This window comes from Marmota monax, unplaced genomic scaffold, assembly GCF_021218885.2.
Source record: "Marmota monax isolate L192 unplaced genomic scaffold, Marmota_monax_Labrador192_F-V1.1 WCK01_AAM20220418_F8-fsc00060, whole genome shotgun sequence".
Lineage (NCBI taxonomy): Eukaryota > Metazoa > Chordata > Mammalia > Rodentia > Sciuridae > Marmota > Marmota monax.
The window spans coordinates 7,282,507-7,310,000 of NW_026692826.1; the positions used below are offsets into that span (position 1 = coordinate 7,282,507).

Consider the following 27,494-nt stretch of genomic DNA (forward strand, 5'->3'; position numbering starts at 1 on the left):
TCACATGTAACCTCCCCACTTTTTTTTTTTTTTTTTTTTAGTGAATAGACCATTTAAATTAAATTAAGGATATAAATTCTGTTGTTTCAGTTTTAATATTTCATGACTGATTTTATAGATGAAATTATATTTTACAACAAATAGAAAGAAGAATTTATACAGCCTGTTCTATTTGATGTGAAACAGCAAATCCCATTTCTCTGTAGCTATAAAGAAAATTCATTATAATGTCTTTAGTTGTGGGAGATGGTTTCATTGTGATTAGTTATATTGATAATAAAACAACCTTTTTCAAATGGCATAAGATAAAAGGTGTCCTGTTTGCTTCTAATGACATTGAATTTTTTCATTTTTACTTATAGAATCTTTATTTCTTTCTCTTATCCTCTTTATTCCTATTATAATAAGAATTTTTTTTCTTAAAAAATTAGATGGAAACACTACCAAAGCCTTGATTTTTGAAATAGTTTTTGAAAGGCAATATTAAATTTAACTTTTTGTGTAAAATCTTTCTTACTATGAAAGCTGTTTGTCAGAGATAGTTGATATAAGGTGGTCAGTCATAAAATTAACATTTTAATGTATTTGGAAAATAGTACTTGAAGTATATCAAGGCTTTTATAAGAGAAATTGCCAGTTATGATGGCTGAGCTAATTTTTACAGTTTATTTATTTTTGCCATGTGAGTTGTTTCATATTACTGTTAATGCGTTTTCACAAATAGTGCTGGAAAGGTGGGAAAATAATAAAAGCGATGATGATCTACTTACTTTGTTTTGTCACTGGTCTGGTCCCTGTCAGTATGGTGTTTTAATGTCTGTTTTAGCGCTCATTTAAGCACTAAGTAAATATTTATAATTTAAACTTTTAGGCAAAATTGAATTGCATATTTGAAGTATAACATAGGTATCCTCTTGAATAGAAACAGCGCTCCCTTCTGACTCAGTGAGATTTTACTTTTACGACATGGGCTTGGGAGTAACAGCTAGTCTGCTTGTCTGCAAATGCCTTGTACTTTGGCTGGAGAAGGCTCTGTAATGGGATCAAGCTAGACTTGGCATGAAAGTGCTTTTGAGGTTGGACTTACTCAGTTCCACATCCTGAGCCTGAGGCCTCTGAATCTTCTGAGTTTGAGTGCCTCTCACTAGATGAAGGTAAGTTGTGTAGTGTAAGTAACTTAAGGACTATGACCCGTTTGGCCCTGATGACTGACTCTGCCTGTGTCCACTGCATGGGCCGCCTCTTAGGTTTGGGCATACTAGAATAGCATGCTGCAAAATTTCTGCTCATCACTGGGAAGGAACCCATGTCTGCTGATAACTCGGAAGCAAGCCCATTGCTCAGGAATGCTTCCATCCAAAAGGAGCAGGTTTCTCAGCAAATGTTAAGATATTTTAAATCTAAATTTAAAACTTGCTCTACCTCATCTCCTTTATAGGTAGCTCTTTAATAACTTGATTTTCTTCTTTCCATTTTCATCATAAGCTGTATCAGATATGAATTTGATAGTGGGAGAAATGTAAATGTCATTTTATTACAACTTATTTCAAAGTTCTTGAAAATTATGCCCCATAACATGTTTCACAGGACCTGTATTATTCAGTTAACATTTCTTGACCTCCTCCTGTGTGCCTCAAGTGCTGTTGTGTGTTATAGAAGCTTCTTGATAAGGGTGGGAGCAGATAGGAAGGAAAATGTATGTAAGTATATGTATAGGAGGCATGAACTTCAACACTGTTTTTAACAAGATGGAAAGTAGAGAAGAGCATTTTCTATTCTTGCATTAACACATTATGTCAAAATGCAGTGATTAAAAGTGATAAACACATGCACAAATCCTGCAGTTTTTGTGCATTAGGAATTTGGGAATGGGCTTACCTTGGTGGTTCTGGTGCCAGTCAGAAATGTGGAGGGACTACTGTCATCTGAAGGAGCATTGGGGCTAGAGGGTCTGCCACTCATATGGCTCACTCCCTGACTGTTGTGGGAAGCCTCTAATTCCTCAGCAGCTCTGGGGCGGAGGCCTTAGACCTTGCATTGTGGTTCCTACAGGTGTCCTCTCTTCACTGTACTGGTTTTTCCTGGAAGGAGTGATTCTAGAGGGAGGGCAATCAAGAAATGTGTGCCTCTTAGAACTTAGTATTCAGGTGGAATTCTCACTTCCGCTGTTTTTTGTCCCTTTTAAACAGATCACTAAGTCTAACCTATGCTTAAGAGGAAGGGGACTAGGCTCCTCACCCTTTGAAGGGAGTATCAAAGAATCTGCAGACTCATTTACAACCACAATAGCCACTTTTCTGGGTAGTTCTTTTTAACAACTTTACAAACTTATAATTGAGGAAATGTGTTGTAGCCTGTTCTCAGGATAGTGAGGAGGTGGTTTTACTGGACTCACGTGTTCATGGACGTGTCCCATTGTGCGTAAGCCAACACTCTAGTGCCCATCTATTTGTTGAAAATGGTCCCTGCTCTTTTCTAGTAAATGTATTTTTAGGGTGTTAAATATGCTTTTCAGGATTATTTGTTCAACTTGCAATTGTATGCATCTTTATGGGAGAGTAATCTTTTCCTTATGGGATCCAAGACTGTTTTGTGAACCCTGTAACAAATTGATACATTTTTTTAAATTTATTTTTTATTTGTAGATGGAAACACTAACTTTATTTATGTATGTATGTATGTATGTGGGTGGTACTGAGGATTGAACCCAGTGTCTCACATGCAATAGGCAAGCACTCTACCACTGAGCCACATCCCCAGCCCACAAATTGATATTTTTGATGGGAGAAACCAGGTGGAGGAGGGTGGAATGCTGCACCTTTAGGTGCCCTTATGTACATGGTATTATGCACATGGTATTCTGTAACTACACCAGTAGTAGCTTCCCTTTGGTAGATTTGATGTGGGGACTTTAAAATTAGGTAATAGTATAATGACACAGCTTCAGTAGAAGGTCCAGGTGAAATGGTAGATTAAGAAAGAGATGTGAGTGCCCCACTAATTTCCAGTTGTCCTTGTCTTGCTCAGTTGTTGCCACTGCAGTTCACTATAGACTTGTAGGCAATCCTACTTTGATCTTCCAGGAGGGGAGAATTTTTGTTGTAGTATCAAGATTCTGGGATTCATCCTTTTTTAAACTCCTAAGAGGGAAATAACAAGAAGCCATTAAGTATTTTTTTACATGTGCGTGTGCATACCCGCCCTGGTATGCACACCCTTCCTGTGAGGTTAGTGTGTTCCTGGCAATGTGGCTAACTCACACTGCCTGCACCACTAAATTTGGGTAAGTCCTACAAAGGTGAAGGGTGAAGTGGGGTGGGCTGGGTGGGAAGAAGATGGGTCTTTATGTGGTCTCTTCATACCAGTGAGAGTATGATTATGAGTGTGTGTGTGCTTGTCACTGAAAGAGCAGGCCTGCAACTGTCTTCGCATATACGACTTAGGAAAAAAGGTGTAGAGACAGAAATGAAGATGAGTGGTTGAAATGAATGAAAAGTGGAACAAAAAGGATGAGAAATAAGGAAACATTACATGAGTGCTTGCCTGTAGTTAGCTAGGCTTTGAAGTGGCTGAACAATTGTTCCCCAGTACTTCCTTCCCTTAAAACACTGAAAGAACCTTCCTGTGAGAAGTGGCCACCAGGTGTCATCAGAAGGCTGCTATTGATTTGTTTTATCATTCTCAAAAAATGTGTGGTTTCTTTGCTGAGACATTTTTTTCCCCTCTTAAAGCAGAGGACTATTAAGTTAGAACAGGGATTTTCTTTTGTGACAGTTCATGGTTGAGTTAATAATTGGTGAAAATGAAGACAATCAAGTTATACCTAACTTGTTTTTTCAGTGAAGAGTAAGTACTCAACGATTTGGACAAGGAAGACTTAAAATGGTGTATTTGAAGATCTTTGTGACACAGTAAGGGTACGCGTCGAATGGTGACTGTGTGGGAAGCCCGGTGTTTGACGAAGGTTGGGTTTAACAGTGCTTGCCACTCTTTTAAAAAAATTTATTTCATTTATTTTTATGTTGTGCTGAGGATCAAACCCAGTGCCTCACATGTGCCAGGCAAGTGCTGTACACTGAACCCCCACCCCTGCCTGTGCCTGCCACTCTTTTAGTCCAGACACCTACCAGGACTTCTTTGTCTGGAAACCCTGCTTTGGGAAGAAGTCTGAAACTCATTTTATTTCTCCCTTTGATTACCAGAAAGCAGATTATACCTCATCCTGAGAGCTGGCAGCGAGTCCCTGCCTGCTTGGTTTTGCTTTATCAGACTGACTTCCTTGTATATGATAAGCTTTCAGTAAATGTTCATAGAGTGAATGAATGAAATCTGCCTCAGAAAAATGAGCGCTTAAACTGTCCCAGTGAGGTGACTTTTGATTTTTTTTTAAAATTTGTCCCTCACCCATCTCCATTGGTTATTTGATACTTGCTCTAATAACTTTATCTAGTGATTTTTTTTTTTTTTTTTACCCAGGGCACTTAACCACTGAACCACATCCCCAGCTCACTTTTGTATTTCATTTAGAGACAGGGTCTTGCTGAGTTGCTTAGGGCCTTCTAAGTTGCTGAGGCTGGCTTTGAACTTGGGATCCTCCTTCTTCAGCCTCTGAGCCACTGGGATTGCAGGTATTCACCACTGCACTGGGCCTCCAATGATTTTTTAAAGTTTACTTTAGCATAAACTTTCTCACTTGCATTTAATCCTTCCTATTTTATTTAAGGTACTTATTAAACTCTTCTGCACTCCTGCTCACTGACTTCATTCTAGTTCTGGACCTTGTAATCTAAACTATTACAGTGAGCTTTTTTTGCCTCTTTACTTGCTTTTCCTCCAATGTATCTTAATATCTTGAAAAATTAATCTTTTTAAAACAGTGCAGTGTCATGGTGTCATCTTCTAGAACTACTGAATAAACCCAGCTCTTGTGTGGGTTCTTCTGTGACCTGGGCTGGGCTGATGGACCTGCCTGCTTTGTAGGGGACAGTGCAATAGACAACCGTGGCCTCTCTGGCCTGCCCACAGTCCCCTATGCTCACTGTGTGTACAGCTCACGGCCTTGCTCAACCTTGCCTTCTCTTCAAGTTATTTAACTGTTCCTACCTGCTCCCTCAGCAAAAGAAAACAAACATTTAGTTTGTTCAAGGTTTTAGTCAAAATTCTTGATTTATTAGAATATTCTGTTTGAAAGTATCATTCCTTACATGTTTATATTGCTGTAGATCTTATTTTATATCAAACACAGTCACATATGGCCTTGTGTTTGAGTTCATTGGCGTATGTGTCATGTACCTCCCCATAGGATATCACAATAAGTAATGTGTTTATATCTTTCATATGGTGGGTATTCAATACATATTTGTTGAATGTTATTTCTGTAGTTGGATTGCTTCATTGATTTAAAAATCAGGTGGGAAATAACAAATGTTGAGTATTTTTTCCTTTTGTTTTAGAATTTTGGGAGCTATTATAGACGATAATAAAGGTTTTCATTATTTTGTTTTTGTCCATTAATATAGTCATTCTTTTTCTCTAAAAGTATATGAACCAGATGCCTTTGACACAACAGTCAGTCTAAACACTGTGTTTATGCATGTGTGTTCACTAAGTAAGGCTGTGTGTGTGTGTGCGTGCATGCGTGTGTTTGCTACACTTGCACACACGTGCGTGCTGTTGGAGCTCCTGCTGTGCCTGCAGCAGTGGTGACCTAGCTGTATGCTACAGCAGTGTTTGCAGAGTAAGAGATGGTTGGGCTCAGTTTTGAAAGGAAGGGAGGGAATGCTAGTTTAGACTAAGCATCAAAATGTTTTAAAACTGAACTTTTTTAGGAGATTTTTTTCAAATATATACAAACATATGAAAAAGTTGGTAGAATTGTATAATGAATCCTCATATCACTGTCACTCAACTTTAATCATTATCAGCACCTAGCTTTACTGTGCCACCTCCTGGACTGTTTCAAAGTTTATCTCAGACATTTCCCATTTCATCTTTAAATACTTGGATATTAGACATTTCTTTTGTTCTAATGAGACATTTGTTCCATTTTAGTACCTTACAGGTGTTTGGAATTGTTCTAGGCTCTTTGGATATAATAAACCTTGGGTTACATTTTAGACTGGAGAGACAGAAAACATGTTACTAGACACATAAATAACCACAACAGGCAAAGCATTGATGTCATCAAAATTTAAAACTTCTCTTTATCAAAGATACTATTTATAAAATGAAAAGGCAGAAAATATTTGTAAAACACATTCTGGCAGAGGATTTATGTCTAGAACATATAAGCAACTCCTAGAGCTCAACAAGAAAAATAAACGACTGAATTAAATGGGCAAAAGACTAACAAAGCACATAAAGTATTCAGTACCATCACTAGTCATCAGGGAAATGCAGAATAAAACCATGCACATTCATAGAAAGACTGCAATTTAAAAGACCGTCATTAAATGTTGGGGAAGACATGGGTCAACCAGAATTCTTATACATTGTGGATAGCTATGCAAAGTAGTACACCACTCTGAAGATCAGTCAAGCAGTTTCTCGTAAAGTTAAACATGTGTCTACCTAACAGACCAATAATACTATAGCTGGATATTTACATAAAGAAATTAAAATATATGTTTTTAAAAAGACAAGTATAAGAATACTTATAACATTTTTGTTAAATAGCAACAAAAAGAAACTGGCTCAGATTTCCATCAGCAGAGTTGTTCTGTTTGATGCATTGCTACTGAGTAGTGAGATAAAACATAGTATTGACACATGCAAGAAAAGTATCACACTGAGCAAAGTAAACCAGAATCCCCCACCCTAAAGCTTATTATATGATTCTTTGCATTTGGTTGGAAATATTAGGGTACTGGAAGAAACCAAACACATACTTAAAAGTTACTTGGCAAGGCAGATTCTGCTTCTGCAGAAGGATGTGCTACCAAAATATGGCAGGCAAGCCCACTGCCCAGGTTTTTATTACTAAGGCAGCACTGCCTCTTGCTTTGATAGGAGAAGTTTGGGGTTACAATCTATGTGACTGAGTAATTTAAAATTGGGGAGGGCAAGGGGAAGGGCTACAGTTATGCCTGGCTATACCATAGCCATTACGATTGTAAGACTGAAGACAAGGGAGATATGTTGGGGGCTCAGATGGCTACATTTCAACCAAATGGTTTAGATTACAGCAAACATATTTTTGTTACATATTATGAAACTCAAACTTCAGGTTTAACTTTGACAGAAAGAGAACGTTTATCTTATAACATCAACTTCTAGAACAGGCAAAGCCCATCCATTTCAAGAGGATTCTGGAACATGGGGAATGAAGGGTGTGTTTCCAGGGACTGACTGTGAAGGGGCAAGAGACCTCTTTTAGGGCAGGTGCAGAGCTGTGTCTCTGGACAGGGATACTTGGGAGGCATCCTCTGGGCTTCTCTTTCTCTGCATCTCCCCTTTCCTTTACTCTGTCCCTCAGCTCAGATCCCTGCCCCTGTGCTGTGGCCTGGGTACCTACTGTATGCAGTAAGCTGGGACGCAATGGGGTTGTTCTCATCTCTCAGGGATCACTGTCCTTTGGTGCCTCATGTCTATTGTCTTTTACTGTTGTTTCACAGATTTTGTGTGGTTTTTTTGTTTGGTTTTTTGTTGTTGTTTGTTTCAAATATAAATCTATCTCATGACTCCATCTTGGCCAGAAGTAGCTGTCCTGGATTGGACAATGTATCTATTTTTAAAAAATATTTCTATCACTTATATTGTAAGCATCAGGAGGCCAGAGTAGTGTTTATTGTATGTCCAGCATCTGTAACCAAGAATATTTGCCATATCGTAGGCACTAGCGAATGTTTTGGAATGAATACATGGTGCTGCTTTTCCCACTTTATTTTCTCCCTTCATTCTCTTCCATTGCAGCTATTGAAACCAAAACCGATGCTTTAGAGAATTTTCTAAAGGGTTGTTTGCAACACTGTAATCTCTTAGATTTTTATAAACTAAGAGGTCTGTCATGAAATAAGTTGTGAAATGCTTATGTACCAAGAAATCCTGTGATAAAGAGAAGTTTAAATTTAAATTAAAAATTCTAAACTTATTTGATCAAGTATTAATGAAATCCAATTTACCTATATTTTTCTTTTGTTCTTTTGGTGCCATATCTAATAATACTGGTTTTTATTTCCTTAGTAGAGTCAAAGCAGCAGACTTCATTTTATTTGTCATTGTTATGGACAAAATAGTTAAAATAATTAGAAATAGTTTTGAGACTATAATATAATAATGACTTTTTATTAATGTCAAATCAAATGGCATTTGACTGAAAATTATAATCATAGGATAAAGTAAATGGAAAATGATGTTTTAATTGAATTAAATATCATAATAAAAATGAAGTCAATAATATTGATTTTAAAACATTTTATTCAATACAGTTCTTTTTTTTTTCCACTTAAAACTTATTCCATTAATTCTGTGTCATTGGCATTTCCGTTTTCCATGCATCTTAGACAACCCAAAAAATGAGTGTGAGATAAGGAAATTAAAGACTGACTTGGGAATAGTAGTGACTTCTTATTGGCAAAAGAACTTGAGCATGAGTGGTGATATGTGAAGAGTGTGTACACCCGTTAGTGGGGATCTGTTTAGAAATATCGTAGTAAGGGTTTCTGCTTCAGGGAAAAGGCATGAAGCAGTTACTTTTATACTAGGACTTGGGCTTCTTAGGAATGCGGGGAAGGCCTAACTTGTAGTCTTCAATCATATCAGTTTTGTTTTCAGAGTGGGAAGTCACTGAAATGTAATTTGGAAAGAGGGTTTCTCTGATTTAAAAATAAAAGGTAGTAGTCAATTGAAATTTGGTCTAGAGAATTGAAATATTAGAGTGTTTTGGCAGGCTGGTTGAAAATGTTGCTTTCTCTCAAGGATACCATACTATAGTATCCTGAGTCAATGATGTGGTTTTGGTGGTGTTCCACAAATCTGACGACATATTTTTCTAAAAACTTCATACATGTGACCAGATTCATCTAACTTTAATGGAAATTTCAATGAGGCTAATATTATATTTTTTCATCCACTTTGATTAATATGTGCATTTTTTCTGTGTTCAAAAACTTAACACCACTTTTATTTACTTTACAGGTTATGAGTGCTGGTTAAGCCACCTTTGACCTGGGAAACATCATCAGCACTTTATTAATGATGGATTCTGAGAAACCTGAGAATGATGAGGATGACAATACAAACAAGAAGACAAAAGACTTTAGAAGTATTTTATCCCATGATGACGACTGTGGGCCTGTATCTGATGTGATAACAAATTCCTCTGAGAATTTCATAAGCAAAAGAGGTTTTTCAGAATCATCCAGCTCTGACAGTGTCTTTGTGGAGGAAGATGGAAATAAACATGCTTCCAAACGAATGAGAGTAGAGGAGGTAGAGCCCCTTGAGTCTGGAAAGCGGGGCACTTGTGGATTGGATATTCCCCAGAGCTTGGCCACAGAAGCAGGAGTCCTGTTAGATGAGGGAGGAAAGGAGGCCTTTCTGAAGGGCTTCTCAGATGGAGGAGGCACGACTCTTCCAAATGTCTTCTCTTCTTCTTGCTGTCTTAGCACTATTGATTCTATTTCTTTGAAAACAGACCCTGAAAGGAAGTCTGCTCAGGAAATGGTTTCTCTTGATCCAGAAAGAGAATCTCCTTCCCCCTTGAAAGAAGAGAGTGTTAGTTGCACCATTCAAAATGTAGATTCAGTTCTCAGGTGCAGTGCATGTGGTCATTTGTTTTCTTCTTGCTCTGATTTAGAAAAACATGTTGAATGCCATGAGCAACAGGCTAAGGAACATGTCTGCTGCCACTGTAGCCACAAAGCAGAGAGCAGCTCAGCTCTCCATGTGCATGTCAAACACACACATGGGCCACAGAAAGTCTTTTCTTGTGATCTTTGTGGTTTTCAGTGTGTGGAAGAAAACCTATTGACAGCACACTATCTTGGCAAAACACATCTCCGGCGTCAGAATCTAGCTGCTCGTGGAGGATTTGTACAGATCTTAACAAAACAATCTTTTCCTAAAAAAACATGTTCCATGGGAACAAAGAATGTTCGAGCAAAACCAAGAGCTTCTAAACCAACAGCAAAGAATAGGGATTCAAAAGGATTACAAAATAATGGGAGCAAACTTAAAGACTGTAGAGGAAGCATTTCTCAACACAGTGGGAGTAGCAGTGAGCTTCTTGTTGAAATGATGCCATCTAGAAATACTTTGTCAGAAAAAGCAGAGATTGTTGAAGAAAATGTTACTTCCCTTGATATAGCTCAAAGTCGTGAAAACCAGAGCAAAAAGCCAGGAGATGCAGTAACTTCAGAAGGTCTCTTAGATAATTCAGAGTCTACCAGAAATATCCTGCAGATGGCACATAGTATCAGTACCACTTCGAGGCCAAGACCTGAGCGAAATATTCTAATGTCGGGTAATAGTTTTCGACGACGAAGTGGCAATTTTACCTTGAAAGGCCAGGCAAAGAAAAGGTTTAATGTTTTAGGGATCAATAAAAGAGGCACAAATGAAACTCAGAGGATGTATATGAAACACTTTAGAACACAGATGAAAACAAGTGAAGCAGAGCCAGTGCCTAAACAACTAGGAAAGAACAGTGATGCCCAGAGTGTGTGTGTGATGGCCTCAGACACCATGGAAATGATGCAGGACAAGACTAGCCCCAGTCATCCTGGTTCCACGCAGCTGGACTCCCCAATGGTGAACCCAGCTCTTGACCATCAAATGTTGTATACATGTACAAACTGTGGTCAAGTAGCTACAAATAGGGCAGATTTGGAAATCCACGTGAAAAGTTGCCATGCAAGAGAGATGAAATTTTACTGCCAGACTTGTGACTTTTCCAGTACATTGAGGAGGGACTTGGAGGAACATTTGCACAATAACCAGCATCAGCAAATCACTTCGGTTCTCAATTGTCAGTGTTGTTCTTTCATTTCCTTGAATGAAATAAACCTTAGAGACCACATGAAGGAAAAGCATGGGATGAGTTTTCTTTGCACTTCTTGTAATCTGTTTTTGTCTGAGAAAGACATGGAAGAACACAGAGCAACGGAGAAGCATATTAGATTATTGGTTCAACCAAAGACTTGTCCATCATTGAACAATGATTTGGTTTTACAGAACTTACCTTTAAGTACTTTAGAATCAGAAAACACAAAAGAGTCTGTGAAAGAATCAGGGAAAGCAACTCAGGAAGAACCTGTTAAGTCCAGGGTAAGCCATGGAAATGAGGTAAGGCATTCAAGTAAACCTCAGTTTCAATGTAAGAAGTGTTTTTATAAAACAAGATCTTCCACTGTTCTCACAAGACACATAAAGCTTCGGCATGGTCAGGACTATCATTTTCTCTGTAAAGCATGCAATCTTTATTCATTGAGCAAAGAAGGAATGGAGAAACACATTAAAAGAAGCAAGCATCTTGAAAATGCTAAGAAAAATAATATTGGCTTAAGCTTTGAAGAATGCATTGAAAGGGTATGTATTGGTGCAAATGATAGGAAAGAAGAGCATAACATTTCTGGAAATGGGAAGACTGAAGGCCATGGAGGTGTGCAATTTCAGGAACATTCCTGTCTTGAGAAGAAAATGTTAACTACTACAGAGCTCTCACGGTCTGGTGTTGTCACCAAAGATGACGAATTAACCTTAAGTGCTCCAAAGAGAGGGAGACCCAAAGGCAGCATCTCACGGACATGTTCACATTGTGGTCTTTTGGCCTCTAGTATTACAAATTTGACTGTTCACATTAGACGCAAACACAGTCACCAGTACAGTTATTTGTGCAAAGTGTGTAAGTATTATACTGTAACCAAGGGAGACATGGAACGTCATTGTGCCACCAAGAAACATAAGGGACGGGTAGAGATAGAAGCAAATGGGAAACAAAATTCAGATATTATTGTTGGCCCTGAAGGTAATCTTGAAGCCTGTAAAAAGAACACTCACTTAGCATTAACTGTTTCAGATGAACACACCAACAAGTCTACTGAGTCAGATACTTCCATTTTAGAAAAGCCAATAGTAGAACAAGGAAATCCAATTGAAGTTGAAGTTGAAAATGTATTTCATTCTATAGATGGAGAAGTTAACCGTCCTCTTACTGATAAAAAGGAGCAAATATCTCTAGGTCCAGAGGACCTTCTCAAACAGGGGGATGCGTATTCCCAGAGAGAGATTACAGGTACAAATGATAATAAATGTCTACACTGTGAGTTTATCGCTCACTCTCCTGCTTCTCTAGAGCTGCATGTGAAACGGAAACATACAAAAGAGTTTGAATTTTATTGCATGGCCTGCGATTACTATGCAGTGACTCGTCGAGAAATGACTAGGCATGCAGCAACTGAGAAGCACAAAATGAAAAGGCAGTCTTACCTCAGCTCTTCTAAGGTAGAAGGAGATTCTGCAGAAATGTCCAAAAACATCATCATACCTGAAGAGGAGCATCCTCAAAACTCTGAGGACTTTCAGATAATTTCAGGCCAACCATCTGATCCTCTTAAATCTGGAAATGCTGTTGATTGTTCTATTTTAGATGAAACGGCTAGTTTAGATATGTCTAAAGTTCTCTGTGCTCCCAGCTCTGTAGAAATTGAGACTGAGGAAGAAGAATCTAATTTCAGTGAAGACCGTTCCTTTGGTGAGACTTTCCAACAGCCGCCTGTCAAGGATAAAGGTATGAAACCTGAGGACATGGAGTCCCTCAACATTTCCTCCAGTTATGGCTCTCCAAGTAGATTTCAAAATGAAAATTCAGGAAGCTCAGCTTTGAATTGTGAGACAGCAAAGAAAAACCAGGATATGTTGAATGACATCAGTGACTCCCATACACATTGTGAGAGTGATGGAGGAAGCACAGGAGATAGTGGTAATAAAGTCTGTGATAAACACCTGTGTCCCCGTGTCCTAGAAGGGGGCCATTCAGCTGAAAGCCATCCCCCTGTGATGATGAGAGTGACAAGAGAGCAGCTAAACCTGGATCATGGTGTTAAGAACAAAGTTGGGTGTGTGCCAGCAAATACTGTTCTGGAGAATAAGGAAATTCTGATGAATCCACAACATGAAACTGAAATTATTTTAGAAGAGGATGGCCCCACTTCTGATAGCACACTTGAGAGTAATGATGTTTATGAAACTATAATCAGTATTAATGATAAGGGGGAGGCCATGTACAGTTTTGGCCGTTTTGATTCTTCCATAATTAGAATAAAGAACCCTGAAGATGGTGAATTGATAGACCAGTCGGAAGAGGGTATGATGACAGCGGGGGTGAGAATTACTGAGTTGCCCTTGAAAGACTGTGTTCAAAGCTTGAAAAAGAGGAAAGCTGAAGGTGGTTCCTTTAGTGAATCTACACGAATCCGCTGTGATGATTGTGGCTTCTTAGCAGATGGACTGAGTGGACTGAATGTTCACATAGCTATGAAGCATCCCACAAAAGAGAAACACTTCCATTGTTTACTCTGTGGAAAGTCATTCTATACAGAAAGCAACCTTCATCAGCATTTGGCTAGTGCTGGTCATATGAGAAATGAACAGGCCAGTGTAGAAGAGCTTCCAGAAGGAGGGGCCACCTTTAAATGTGTCAAGTGTACTGAGCCCTTTGATTCTGAACAGAACTTATTTCTGCATATTAAAGGACAGCATGAGGAATTGCTTCGGGAGGTGAATAAGTACATAGTGGAAGACACTGAGCAAATCAACCGTGAGAGAGAGGAAAACCAGGGAAACATTTGCAAGTACTGTGGGAAGATGTGTCGAAGCAGCAATTCCATGGCCTTTCTGGCACACATTCGCACTCATACAGGTATGTCCACTGCAGGAAGCCCCTTGCCTATACAGTGTAAATGGATGGTGGAGGTCAGCTGTTCCTTCCCATCCAAGTAGGAACCCTGCCTGCATTTGCTTGTTGGCCTTCCATCTATTCTCTGCTGTGTGTGGTGTTCTAGGCTTCTGTTAAGAGTCACTGTGGACACTTAGCATTTCTAAAGGTAATTAAGCTTTAGTGATTTCAAAGGCTGATTAGTTGACAAATTTCTTTCAGTTTTGTCAAAAAATCTAGTCCCTTGGATGCCTTTGTCAAACTCCTCTTTTATAATGCTTTTTTGGTTGCTTAAAGTCCTTATTATTTGTTTTTCCAAAGTATATATTGAGTCACATTTTGTGTTTTCAGAAGACATATTAAGTGGCTTTTATCACAATTTTAGGGATTAAATAATATTTATTGCCAGATATTTTGTATCCAAAAGTGTAACTCTAGGCAACAAAATTACCTTCAAGGACCGAAATCAGTAATACTTTTCAGTTAATATGTACTGGCTATTTGTTTTTTGTGGAAGTAGTACCTGATTTAGTTTCTGTACTCTATGTCATATTTAGTGTTCCATGTTAATATTTAATTTTAGGCAGAAATTTAAAAAAAACATTTTTTGGTGGAAAATGCATAAGCTACTATTCTAAATTTATGTAAAAATTCACTGCACTGTTTCTATAAACCTGCCATACATTCTTTATTTTAAATAGACAGCTTTTCTAAATCATTGTGCTCTGCTTAGACAAGATCTGTCTCCATGGTTGAATTTATGAGTGGATTTGAATAATAAATTCACATTTCAATGAACATATTTTCATTAAAATTGTAAGGTTTATTTTACTGTACTTTTAAATAATGGCTTATTATTAAAGCTATACTTTAAATTCATGCAGTTGTTGAAACTTAGTGCATGGTTACAAGGAGAAAGATAAGAAAGTATGGAGCATTATTACTAATATAATGTGATTAAAGAGATAAAAGTTTCCTAGTGAAGAAAGTAGAAGGACAACCTGCGTAAGATTAGGTAAACATAAACATTTTACTCTTGATCTCCAGTATTCATGTGCAGTAGAGCCATTTTTTGGAATAAGTTTAAAAGCTTATTTGTTTACATTATTAGTACCTCTGTCAGTATCTTGTTGCAGCCCACTTTCTGAAATGATATGATTTTAGAAATCAGGCTTGTTCATATGTACAGAAAATATGTATTTTCTTAATATGCTCTCTTAAGGCAGATGAAGCTGAATAAAACGAAGAGGAAGATGCTAATGGAGCTCTTTTTAGAATTCTTTATGCAACTGTCTGTTCAGGACATGTTGCTTATAATTGATGTGTCCATTACTTGAATTCTCTTGTAATTATAGTCAATAAGTCTTGTAAATGTGTTAAAGCTCACTAAAAGCATACAAATTCAAGAACAGAGTAAGGCTAATAATTTAAAATAATCAATGTAGGCATTTCAGCACTTAATTTCCCTTGTGTGTTGATAGCTGATCATTCTTAATCCATTAAGATTTATTTAGTCGTTTACAATGCAAAATAGGTTTGCACTGGTCACTTGTGCCATTTGAAAATGTCCACCAGGTTAAGTGCAGAATGTAGTCCATTAGTCTTCCTTGACTATATGTATTAATTGCATTTAAAATCAAGTTAATGTGGATGTGAAAGTGAGGTAACTATCAATATGTGACAAAGTAACCCTACTTATATAAGTTACATCATTGATTGTAACATTTAGTAAAAGTTAGCATACTTGTTTAAAAAACATCTTGTGGTGTTCTTATTAGCAAGTACATTTTTACTGTTCTTTGAAGCACAACAGACAGCATCCTTCCTAAGTATACATTGCCAGTTCACCATTTAAATTTTGCAGGTCAGTTTTTGGCAAAATCAGTCTTCAGGTCTTAATTCAGGTCCTCCCCTCCCCCTCAAAAATGAATTGCTTTTTGGATACTTTGCTTATGTCCATGAAATTGTAATGCAGGAACTGCTATTAATGATTAACTGGAAAAGGGCTTACTCTTCCATTCTCTGTTTTCATATTTTGTGATTTACTATATATTCTATATAACCTTTCTTCCTGTCCTTAAGCATGATAAAAGCACCACTATAAGAAGTAACTGAGTTTTGGTTATCGAGAATTGTAGGAAGAAAGCATCCTAGGGTTTTCTCATACATCTACTGGTGTAGAGTAGTCAGCATGGCCAGTGAGAGCAGTCTTTGTCTTACATCGGTAGGACTGATGAAGCCGTTCATTTTGTCTGCTGCATTATTCTATTAAGAGCTTTTATTTCATGTGACATGAAAGATACCCTTTTATTGCAACAAGATTGTCTGAAATCATTCTATTTCTGTTCAGACTGCTCTGGTCACTTGGGCTGTTTGATAATGTTCATGAGTAGAACATAGTGGGTGTGTGACTTCATTGAAAACTCTGAAGTTGGGGCTGGTAGTATTGCAACTCAGTGTGTAACGCTTCAGAGCAGGAATGGGTCACTCAGTTAATTTGCAGGCATTGAGCACAGACAGCAGGGATTCTTTTTCAGTGCTTCCTCTGTGTGCCCACACGTAGTTGCTTCCTCAGGTGAGTTAGTGAATGAAGAGATGAATAAATGAATGAAGTATTCAGATGTTTAGGGAAGATTGCATTAATTAGGCTATAGTTGGGAAACATTATGTGGTATATATTTTAATCCATAACTTCTTATTCTTTTAAGCCATGAAGGTTTTTGTTTGTCTTTTCCTGTGATTGCTTACTATCATGTCCTTATATGCACAGTAATTAGTAATGCAGGTAAGGAATGCCTTGTGGGTCTGAGTGCAGACTGAATTTTTCAAGCCTTTGGAATTCTTCTGGTAAAATCCTAAGGCCCTGGAGTTTTAGAGAACTTCTTTAGTTTATCCCTTTCAAAAACCTACACAGGCCAAATTAAAAACAAAAGCAACAAACAAACAAAAAACCCCATTCAAACCTGAGGATCATGTTAGTCCTGGAAATGGAATTATATATAATGAAAGCTTATATAAAAACATATATAAGATGTGTATGCACATTATATATAAGGTGTGTATCAACACGCACACACATAAAATATAATGTATTTATCTAAAATGGAAGCTCATAATAATCAAATATCCCCAGAGAAAGACAAATTGGTTTTACAAATTTTGCTTTACAAATACTATGCCTGGATAATTTTGTAATGTGTATAGCAAACTTAAAAAATGGAAGTGTTATCAGATAGGAACAAAAGAGAAAAGGGACAGGTTTTCTTTTTTTTATATGCAAAGAACTGCTGCATTGACTGGTATTTGAATTTTAATGCCCAGAAAGGAGATGTTAACACAGCCTACTCTAAATGTAAGAATGGGAAGAGTCAAGGCCTCAGTGATTCTGGGTGAAGCGGTCAACATAGTAACTCATTAAGGTGTGGCCAGCACTCTGCATCAGTGATCACTGAATCTGCCAGCCAAGTTCCTCCCAGAGGAGCCACGCATAAAGAACCAAAAAAACTGAAGACCCTTGTCTAAACCTTAGTGGCCCCTCTGCTATAGGAGAGGAACTAGTCACAGTTCAGGTGCTGTGTGAAGGAAGAAGCTGAAATTGAGACCCATCCATTCCCCAAAGTCCTCATACAGAGATTGGGGAACATTACCTTCTTCCTTTGTAGTCCCAATACTCTTGTTCATTAATAATTTCCTAATTATCCTATTATCTTTAAAGCATTGTCTTTTAAAGTTCAGGTTTATTGGTTCTTCTCACTCTTTTCAAGTCTCTTTCTAGAATTCTGTGCTTTCCTGTAGTGTTTCAAAGTAGTGAAAGGCTTACTTTTATCAGAATCATTTAAATAAACTGTAGTTTCTGATGTGATTGATAGAATGTGATTGCTGTAAGCTGCAATCTCAACCTGCTTTTGACATTTAAACATACAAACCTGACTAGATATAACCATTCAGGTGCTAAATATATTTTACATCTACTTCTATCTGTAGAAATGGAAGTATTAAGAGATCTGGCTTCATTGTCATTGAACTGTGAAATATTCAACCTTGTCTGCCCGTGCTTAGTTCTGTTGACTTTTTTATTTCTGTTGGAAGATTAAAATTAAACGCTTCACTTTTTTTGTCAGCTTTTGGGAATTAATTGAAATTTAAGACACTAAAATTTTTTACTGAGTGAGTGTTTCAGTTTCAACAAAGTATTCTTGGTGGATTCCCCCCATCCCCTAGGGTACTGCACAAAGGTTCATTGATCATATTTGAAATTTCAAAAATTGGAACTTTTTGTGTGTTAAAGCACACACATATATCCTTTTTCTATCTAACTATAATTAGAAGAGGCATTTGAACAAATAGGAACTAAATGTAATATGAAAAATCTAGAAACATACTGTTCTAATTTTAAACTATGGTTTTTATGATTTTGATTTATTTGAAGATGTCATAATTAGGAAACTGGAAAATATATATTTTCTACCTTAAAAGAGTGTTGTTTCTGTTTAATGTGAGTACTGATTAAACGTTAGCATGCTTTAGTTACAGTCTTATCTATTAATGACAGTAATTTTGCTGACTTAAAAATCATTTTGTGCCGCTGCCCTCTTTATTTTTTAAGGTGGTACTTGGAATGGAAACCAGGACTTAGGTTGTGCTAGGGCAAGCATTCCTACTAGTGGACCACACCTAGCCCTCATTTTCTCACTTTTTAAGTGTAGTTTAATCTTATTTCCTTATGAAATGATTAAAACATTTCATTGTTGTTATTATGCCTTCTGTGTTGCATCATTTGTTCTTGATGTCAGTAATAATGAAAATGTCAATAATTCTAGTTTGCTGAATCATCACAGGTTTTTGACTAAAAATGATCATAAAAGCATAATAATTTATCCACTGTGTATTCATACATATATGTTCATTCTACTAACATGGTAATATAGTAAATCATTTAAGATAAATGGCAGAAAAAAATCTAAAATGCCATTGTTGATATGAATAAATTCAAAGATGGAGAAATATGAGGAAACCAGATGGCTACTGACAAATGTCCTCATTGGTATAGTTTTAAAGGTATCAGTTATCCTGAATGTATTTATATTTTTTAAATGTTTCATTTAAAATACTGAGTGCCTTTAAGAAATACTTTGTGAATGTAAGAAAACTGCTTAACTTTATTGAGCTGGCTTCATCAACTTAGAGTGGCTAACAGTATCACTTTTGACTTTAGATCTTAAAATTGTAATTGAAAGTTAGGAAGACTCATTGAACATTAAAGCCTCTGGGTAGAATAATTATGGAATCAGGTTTATTCAGTTTGTAAATGAATGCAGGTATTCCATTTTGAGGACAGAAATTCTTAATTAGATTAAAAGTCTGATTTAAGATTTAGCTTTCTTAAAACTATCAGTAAGGTATTATGCAAATCTGAATCATATTTTATGTTAAATTACTCAGGATCAAAACCATTCAAGTGCAAGATATGCCATTTTGCAACAGCTCAGCTTGGAGATGCCAGAAACCATGTGAAAAGGCACCTTGGGATGAGGGAATACAAGTGTCATGTCTGTGGGTGAGTAAATTGAAACCATCTCTGCTGTGTGAACCAGGAAGCCTTTGCAGGATATCCATTGTTTCAGAATTTAAAACTGATATGAGTAAGAGTGGCTAAAATTATGCATGCGTATCCTCCTTTCCATTGTTATGGTAAATTCCTTAAATACAGTTATGACATTCTTCTCCCACTTCTAATCCTGTACTTGAAGATGAGCAATTTTATGGGCTACAAGGTCAATTTGAACCTGTAATCTGTAAATTGACTAAATTATAGGATGTTCATTCACATCGCCAGAGAGAAGTATAAATTCCATTTAAAGACAAAAATACATAATATAGCTTTAGGAGTGTATATGTATGTTTTTTTTTCTTTTGCTATACTGCTTTAATTTTAATCACATTAATGACTCTGGATACAGTGGGTATATTTTATAAGTAAAACAATAAAAGATTTAATTTCAGATGGCTATGTACTGATTATTTGAAAGATGATGAGTGGAAAAAAGCATATAATGTATTTTTTTGTAACTTTATTTCAAAACTGGTTTCCTTTTGCAGTCATTGCTATTTTTCACTGCATACTCATTCACAATGTTTAATTGTCAGTCACATGAGTTACATTTAATAGAAAGCACTGAAGTACCTTAATATCAAACTAATTAGTTTAGCAGAAATGTTTAAAAGGTTTTAAAATACTGTGACATATGATGTATCAGGACATTCAGAGGTGGATTTTAATATCCTACTTCTGATTAAAGATATATTTTAATGTTATGCTAGAAAAATTAGTTAATAAGTATTTCATATAGAAACACTTAAGTGAAACCTAAGAAACTTACAATTCTTATTGTAGGCTAACTTACAAAATATTGCAAGTTCAGTTAAATGTACACATGTTATGTTACATTTTTGTTTTTTAGTAAAAGAGTCTTTGGGTTGATACTACATGTAAATATCTTCCAAGGCAGAAATAGGTTTTGCTTTGGTTGGACAGTACATTTTATCCCAGATTGCAGATTGTATCCCAGATTGTATTTTTGACCCTTAAGAGAGTTTTACAAATAACTTTGCAAGCGGTTTTATTAGCTATGGTCTGTGATTTATTCATTGGCAGAATTGATGGTTCAGTGACTTGCTGCTAAAGTAAATGAAGATGAACCATTGCCCTAAAGCCCCCTGAAGATCAGTGAGAGAATGAGTTTTGTTACCACTGATTTTAGCTGCAGGAATCAAGTGCCAAATGGTTCATTTTAATTGCAATAGGTCTAGGAATTTTAAAAAATATCTCATTCATTGTTTTTACCATATGAGTTATAGGAGAGAAGGCCCTGACTCCAGTGAAAATTTGCTATTAGGTTGCAATAAGCTGTTCCTTTCCCATGTCTGAGAAATCAGAAACAATTTTTGCATACTCTGTTAATTTTTTTTTTCTAATTAGGGTTACTAAGACCCTGGAAAGAGAACAATTTCTGACATACATGGCATCAAAAATAATTCATAATTAAGTCACTTTAATCAGTTGGTATAATCTAAACAATATACCCCTTTGCTTAGCTTATTGCTTTGTAACATAACTGAAATGTTACACCTGTAGTTTATATAATATTTTTTTCCAAGATGCAGAATTATAAGTGAATACACATATATTGAGTTTGACACTGCTGCCATAGGAGAACTTTGTGAGAGTGTGTGTGTGTGGAACAAGTATTCCAGATTCTAGTATTGTGTTTTTTAGAATTACAGTAACCATTGAATTTTATCTTATTATGAAATGATAATTCTTTATATTTTAAAAATGGAATTTAGGTTGTGCAGTTACATGACAGTCTTAACAAGGTAAATATTTTCATGGTGTGGCTAAAAGTTCTGAATTATAAGCTGAAGAATACCTATTGACCTATGTGGATGAAGCAGAACAATAATGATTTAGGTAATTTAATGTTAAAGAATAGGATAGGTTGTTCTGTATTTCAAGTGTTTCAAAGGGATAGGGCAGTGCATAACTTAAAACTGGAAAACAAAATGCAGGGATTGGCTATCAGTCTAGTGACACGAGAGAGCATTTGCACATTAACATCACTGACAATGTCAATTCATTATCATTGATGGCTAAATAATCTTAGAAATGCTCAGTGGACCTATTAGTTCCTGAACATAAGCAGCTCGTGCTGCATTTCTTCATTAGCTTTAATTGCTATAAATTTTACCTTTTATAAAATCATGTTTTAAAAGGTGAAGTGATCTTTCAGGAACATTAACCCTATAATTTTGTCACAAACAGAAGGTCTTGCACTATGTTTTCTTTTCTCCAGTAGATAATATCTTAGTCTCAGTCTGTTAGAATTTTATTAATGACCTCTAATTATTTGAGTTTTAAGAAGTTATTTCTTTAATAGTTCGGATTGAATAACAAAAATATCAGGGTAGGCACATTTTTAAGTGAAATTATTCCTCACAATAGCATATTCTTCTTAGCAATCTCTTGAGTTTCTTGAAGAAAACTAGTATTTTGTGGTAAAATGGATAGAAACAGCAAACAGTACATTGTATTGAATTAAGATCAATGTTAATGTTTCAGTTATTTGTGTTGTTTGGTCTCTTACATAACGTTGTAGATGTTTATTAACAGTGTGACTTGCGTTTTTTTAAGACTTAGTTTTAGGGTTGTGCAGTAACAACTCTCAACAAAAACTGCCTTTTAAACTTTAATATAAGTTGACTGGACCTATGTTGATTTTCTCTGACTCTTCAAGATAATTTTAAGGTTGTCTCCCTCCTTACCCCCTATTGGCAGATCTTGGCACCAGTATGCCATGGATTTGAGTTAGTTTAATAAAAGAAGCTAGATGTGTTTTAAGTTTTTCCTGTTGTGTAGGTAGAATTCAGAGTTTAGGATCTAAGTTCTGTCTGAGCCAGATACCTGCTTAGGCCATGGTAAAACGGCATTAAAGAGCCATTTATTTTACTTTCACTTTTAGGAGGAGCAGTTTCTTTGCATAGTATAATTTCTTAACAACATATTTCTTACATCCAGGTCTAATTGAGAGGAATTTTAGAGAATATAGGAATATTTTATTTAGGCATTTGATAGATAATTAACATGAAAGTTACCCTGGGTTTGATGTAGGGCTTAGTGGGGGTAAAAATAAATAATGGAAAGCATCCTTATATAGTAATTAATAATTTATTTCAATAATTTTATGTTTAAAAATAGGCTTAATACATGTTTTTACTAAATTTATTATTTTTCCCTTTATTTTTTTAATAGTCAAGAGCTTGAAAAGATGAATAACCTAAAAAAGTCATTTTTAGGCACCAAGTTTTGTTAATTCTTATAAGTTTTTTTTCTGGGTATATATAAAATAGTATAAATTATACCTCCGATAGTAGTATTTATGCAGTGCCTTGTGGCTTAGTAAATTCCTTCCTTAACATTCATTTCATTTATTGATCTCCTTAGCTTATAGAATTGTTTAACTTATGTTTGTTATCTCCTTTTACAGATGATAGATTTGAGAATAAAAGTATTTTTAGTGATAAATTATGCTACTAGGAATGGTGGATCACTACTTTTCTTTTAACTATACCTTTAAAAAAATTTTTTTTAAATTATTCTCTTAGTTTCATTGCACTCTCCCCAGTTTGTGTTCTTTAGCATGTAACAAAAGTATGTATTTCCCCCACTAGCCTCTCTTCTGTTTCTCTTCTGTTTTTACATTCTTTTAAAAAGTTGCTTGTCTAGTATCTTAGCTTCTGATATTCAATGCCACATCTCTTTCTCTTTTTTTCATTCTTCCTTCTTATAAGTGTCATTTAAAATGATTTTACTCTTCCCCCTCCACTTTCCTGCATGTGTTAATAAGTTATTGCACTTACTTGAGTGGTTGTAAATTGATTATGTTTGTATAATAGAAAGTGCGTAGAAGTGTAAAGATTATATAGTCTTTTTCAGAAAGATAAGAGGGGTAAAATTGATCAAACCAAGCTATTATTTTTGTTTTTCAGTGTTATCTTTAAAGAATTACTGAAAACTAGTAATAGGCCCGATTTCCTTAAACATAGGAAATGATACCTAAGTTTTGTGAGCCATTTTTCAGAAGCCTAAGTCCATTATACATGATTTAGGGATCATGTTATTTACTGATGAATTTCCCTGTGTCTAGTCTTGATTTGTGTGTATGGCATTAAATAATTGAATAGGATTTACCGAATCAGGAGAATTTAAGGGCATTTTCTAAATGTGTCACTTCTGGGTTCATGAGAAGACATTTTAAGATTGTGTATTAATGTGCTTAAGAATTGTTTATTCCTAGTTGGTTTAAGAAACCTTAAGTAGGAAGTTAGTAATTCAGGAAAACTCTTCTTTTGTGTGTGTGTGTGTGTGTGTGCGCGCGCGCGCGTGTGTGTGTGGCATTACCTAGTTTTTGTGCATTAGAAGGGATCTCTATGTAGATGATTATAATGTCACTTTCTGACCTTTGCAGCTTGAATAATTGTAAATCATTGCTTCATAACGTGTCAGAGAATGTCTGTACTAGGCAATTAAATGGCAGAATATAATAGACCAAATTATTGCCTGTCATGTTTTCAACAACACAGTTAGTATTTGAGTTACACTTAATCATTACGTGCATTAGCAACTTCATTGGAATCCAGCTTCAGGCTGAGCATGAAATACATTACATTATTTAAACCTCTAATGGTACAAGTCATTTATTTGTGTTGAAGTGTACAACATGCAGAGTTTCATAAAGCAAGGAACACTTGAGAGCTTAATTTATCCAAATCAAAGTCTAAATGCAGATAAACACAAGTGGCAAAAATTAGTAATTTTTATAGGCTGGAAATATTTAAAAATACATGGTTGTGGGTAATTGTAGGCAGCAGGAATAAATTAAAATCACTATTTTTAGTCTGCTTCGAGAACTAAAGCTGTGCATACCTAAATCATTAAAAGCACCATGGAATTGCATTTTTAGCTGAACAATTAATTACACCCATCATATCTACAGATGTATCCAAATAAAATAAGTGTTTGGTTCAGTTGGTGGTTGTGGTTAAAGATATATAGATAGAAAAAGTTTGTTTTATGCTGTGGCATGAATTATGCTTTGTAATAATATAAAGTGCAGCATCTCTGTTTTGTAAAAAAACATTAAATTAACGTTAAAATACTCTCTTTATAAAAGATGCATAGATATTTTTCCATATAATATTTTAGTGCTTTTAACTTAAAGATACATTTCCTCCATCTTGAAATTTTTAAATGCCATGAAGTCATTACTGTCTCTCTTACTGTTACTTATGAATACAAAATTAACATTGATAATTTATTTTTCTGATGTTAAAATCCTTGAAATACCTTTTAAAAATACTTTTAAAAGTATTTTTATATAAAAATAACTTCATAATTTGAAAATCGAAGAGACAGCTATGATATTCAAATAGTAAACTTCCTTTGAAATGATTCTAGTATATTTTCTAATGAACTGTTTTGTTGATCCAGGAGAGAGTAGGGTAAGGTCAGGCAGAAGAGTGGAAATGGAAGAAAGCCATTCCCTGCTTGGCTTCATGCTGATGTTTTTAGAGCTCTTTTTTCAGCATTGTGTCCCAGTTTCCTTTTTTATTCCAGTATTTTCTTGAATTTTTGCCACAGAGGGGAGTTTGGGGCATAGGTTTATTCTAGATCCCATAAGAATGAGCAACCTATAAGAAAATAGAAATGAGGGGATGGGGTTATGGCTCAGCGGTAGAGTGCTCACCTAGCATGTGTGAGGCACTGGGTTCCATTCTCAGAAACACATAAAAATAAATAAATAAAATACAGTAAAAAAAAAAAATAGAATTGAAACAGACCTTGTCATTTCTTGGTGTTGTAATTGAAAACATTGGCCTCTATCTTTTCCAGTGAAACAATCCTGACTTAAGACATTATTTGTTTATTTTCATTTAAAAACAGTTCTGTGATGATTTAAAAATCCTATTTTGGTGTCTTGGATTTCTTTAACTGTCTTGATCCCCACAGCAAGAAACAGGAGGTAGGCACTCTCTGCTTTTTTTTTCCAGCTGTCCTCTGTCTCCACACCTCTCCAATTCCAACCTGTCCTCTGCTTCCTTCTTCCAGGTTATATGTTTATTAAAGTCCTTTACTTTGTGGAAGCTTTTGGTTTTTGATTTGTTCAAGAACTAAGTCAGAGGAGGTAAGAGGAGGTGAAGACAGAATGGAAGCTTAACTGTTAATTCATAATTTTTTGATGAATTTCTCAGCAGATTCTATTCTAGAGAGTCTGTTTCTTGTGCAGTTCTAGTGACAGAATGGTGCATGGCCCTGGGTTGTAAGCTCCCTGGAGGAGAGTCCTAAGGAGGGAAACAAAGAGCAGGTGGCTTGGGAACCCTGTTCTGCTGAGGACTCTCAGAAAGTCCTCCTAGAGACTCAGGCTCTACTGGAGTTGGTTCTTAAAGGTTAAGAAGTGTTCATAGAGTAAATTTGGACAATTTTAACAGAAGAAGCAAAAGAACATAAGATCCTAAATAGAGAATGGTAGAATAGCATGGCTGTTATTAAGAATGCTACGAAACTTCTGAACTGTATATGCCTAGATAGAGGGAGGTGTGTATTAACAGAAGTGTCTATTGATCATCAGTGTGCATAGATGCTGTGTTAGTGTTTGGGGTTAAAAGATCAAATAGAGAAAGCTCAGATCAAGAAATGCCTAGGTCTCTGTGGCTGATTAGGAAAGTGTTTCTGGGCAGGCATGGTGGCACACGCCTGTAATCCCAGTGGTTTGGGATGCTGAGACAGGAGGATTGTGAGTTCAAAACCAGCCTCAGCAACTTAGTGAGGCCCTAAGCAATTCAGCGACACCCCATCTCTCAATAAAACATAAAAAAAGGGCTGGTATATGGCTCATTGGTTGAGTACCCCTGGGCTTAAATCCCCGATACAAAAAAAAAATGTTTCTGGGATAGAAGCATTCCGCATGAAGGTGAGTGAGTGAGAATTAGGTGGATAAGCAGTAACAGCTCATTCCAGGCAGGAGTTATGACAGATGCCATCATGGAGTCTAGTGTATTCAGGAACTACAAGTAAATCAGCACTGCATTATAAAACCAAGTAGACAGTGCTAGGGACAGTTGGGTGAAGTGGACAGATTAGGTCACAACACTGTGCTGTGCTAAAAGGTTGAGTGCTGGCATTTTGCTCTGTTTTCTGTTATTCCTTTTTCTTTACTTGTCTAACTTTCTTTCCAGTTTTCTGGACAATGAGTGGGGGAAAGGAAGGAGTGAATAAGCAGAGTTTCATAAAGTAATAACATCTGATAGGAGGTGAACTGCAACTGCAGAATCAAGGGTATGGGAATTGGTCGGGGTGAATTATTCTAAGACAGTTTTACTCTTTGTAATTTTAATTAGGGATATGCTTTGATTTTGGATAGCTGTAAAGGAAGAGGTTGATAACCACCGTTCCATGTAGCTTAATGCATGGAACATACAGAATTATATGGCCTTGCCACTGATGTCCATATGTAACTAATATGTGGATAATGGCTGCTGTAATTGTGTTTCCGTATTCAGATTATCTGGATGGGCAATAAAAGTTGGGACAGGCAACAATTAACTTTTAGAAGTATGTACTGTTTGTAATGTACTTCTTCTCATATTTCCTAGTACTTGGGTACTGTTCTTATTTTGGACCACTTTTATACTTTATTTTTCTGTAGTGTGTTCTTGCTCTATGCCTTTGAGATCTTTACGCCTCTTGTTGTCACTGGCTTTAGTGTTATGGTAGTCTTTGTTGTTTAAATATCAAGTACTAAGTTCCAAGCACATTTAATGCTGCCCTCTGGATACGTGTATTTTCAGAAAGTTAGTTTTTGTTTGCTATTCTCATTCAGTTTTAAAAAGACTCTTTTCTGCTGAGGCTCTAGAGGAGTATATTGAGCTGGACCAAACAATGGTTGTTTCAAAGGATCAGTAAAGGGTTAATTTGCATTTTAATTATTCTTTTAGCTTTATGTATGGCTTATGGGAATTTAGAATATGCTTATAAAATCTAGCTAAATATAAAGATCCTTTCTGA

General features: G+C 36.0%; 1 protein-coding gene across 7 annotated transcripts in view; it reads left to right on the plus strand.

The window, feature by feature from the left end:
* Znf407 (zinc finger protein 407) overlaps positions 1-27,494 on the plus strand; it is a 433,003-nt gene that overhangs the window by 17,379 nt on the left and 388,130 nt on the right. For all 7 annotated transcript variants that reach the window (XR_009227120.1, XR_009227121.1, XM_046448589.2 and 4 more), the window contains exons 2-3: positions 9,136-13,858; positions 19,316-19,430. Coding sequence is in view for 5 of the 7 variants with exons in the window: in XM_046448589.2 (XP_046304545.1) it covers positions 9,193-13,858; positions 19,316-19,430 (4,781 nt within the window). In the remaining 2 variants the exon portion in view is untranslated. The remainder of the gene's footprint in view (positions 1-9,135; positions 13,859-19,315; positions 19,431-27,494) is intronic.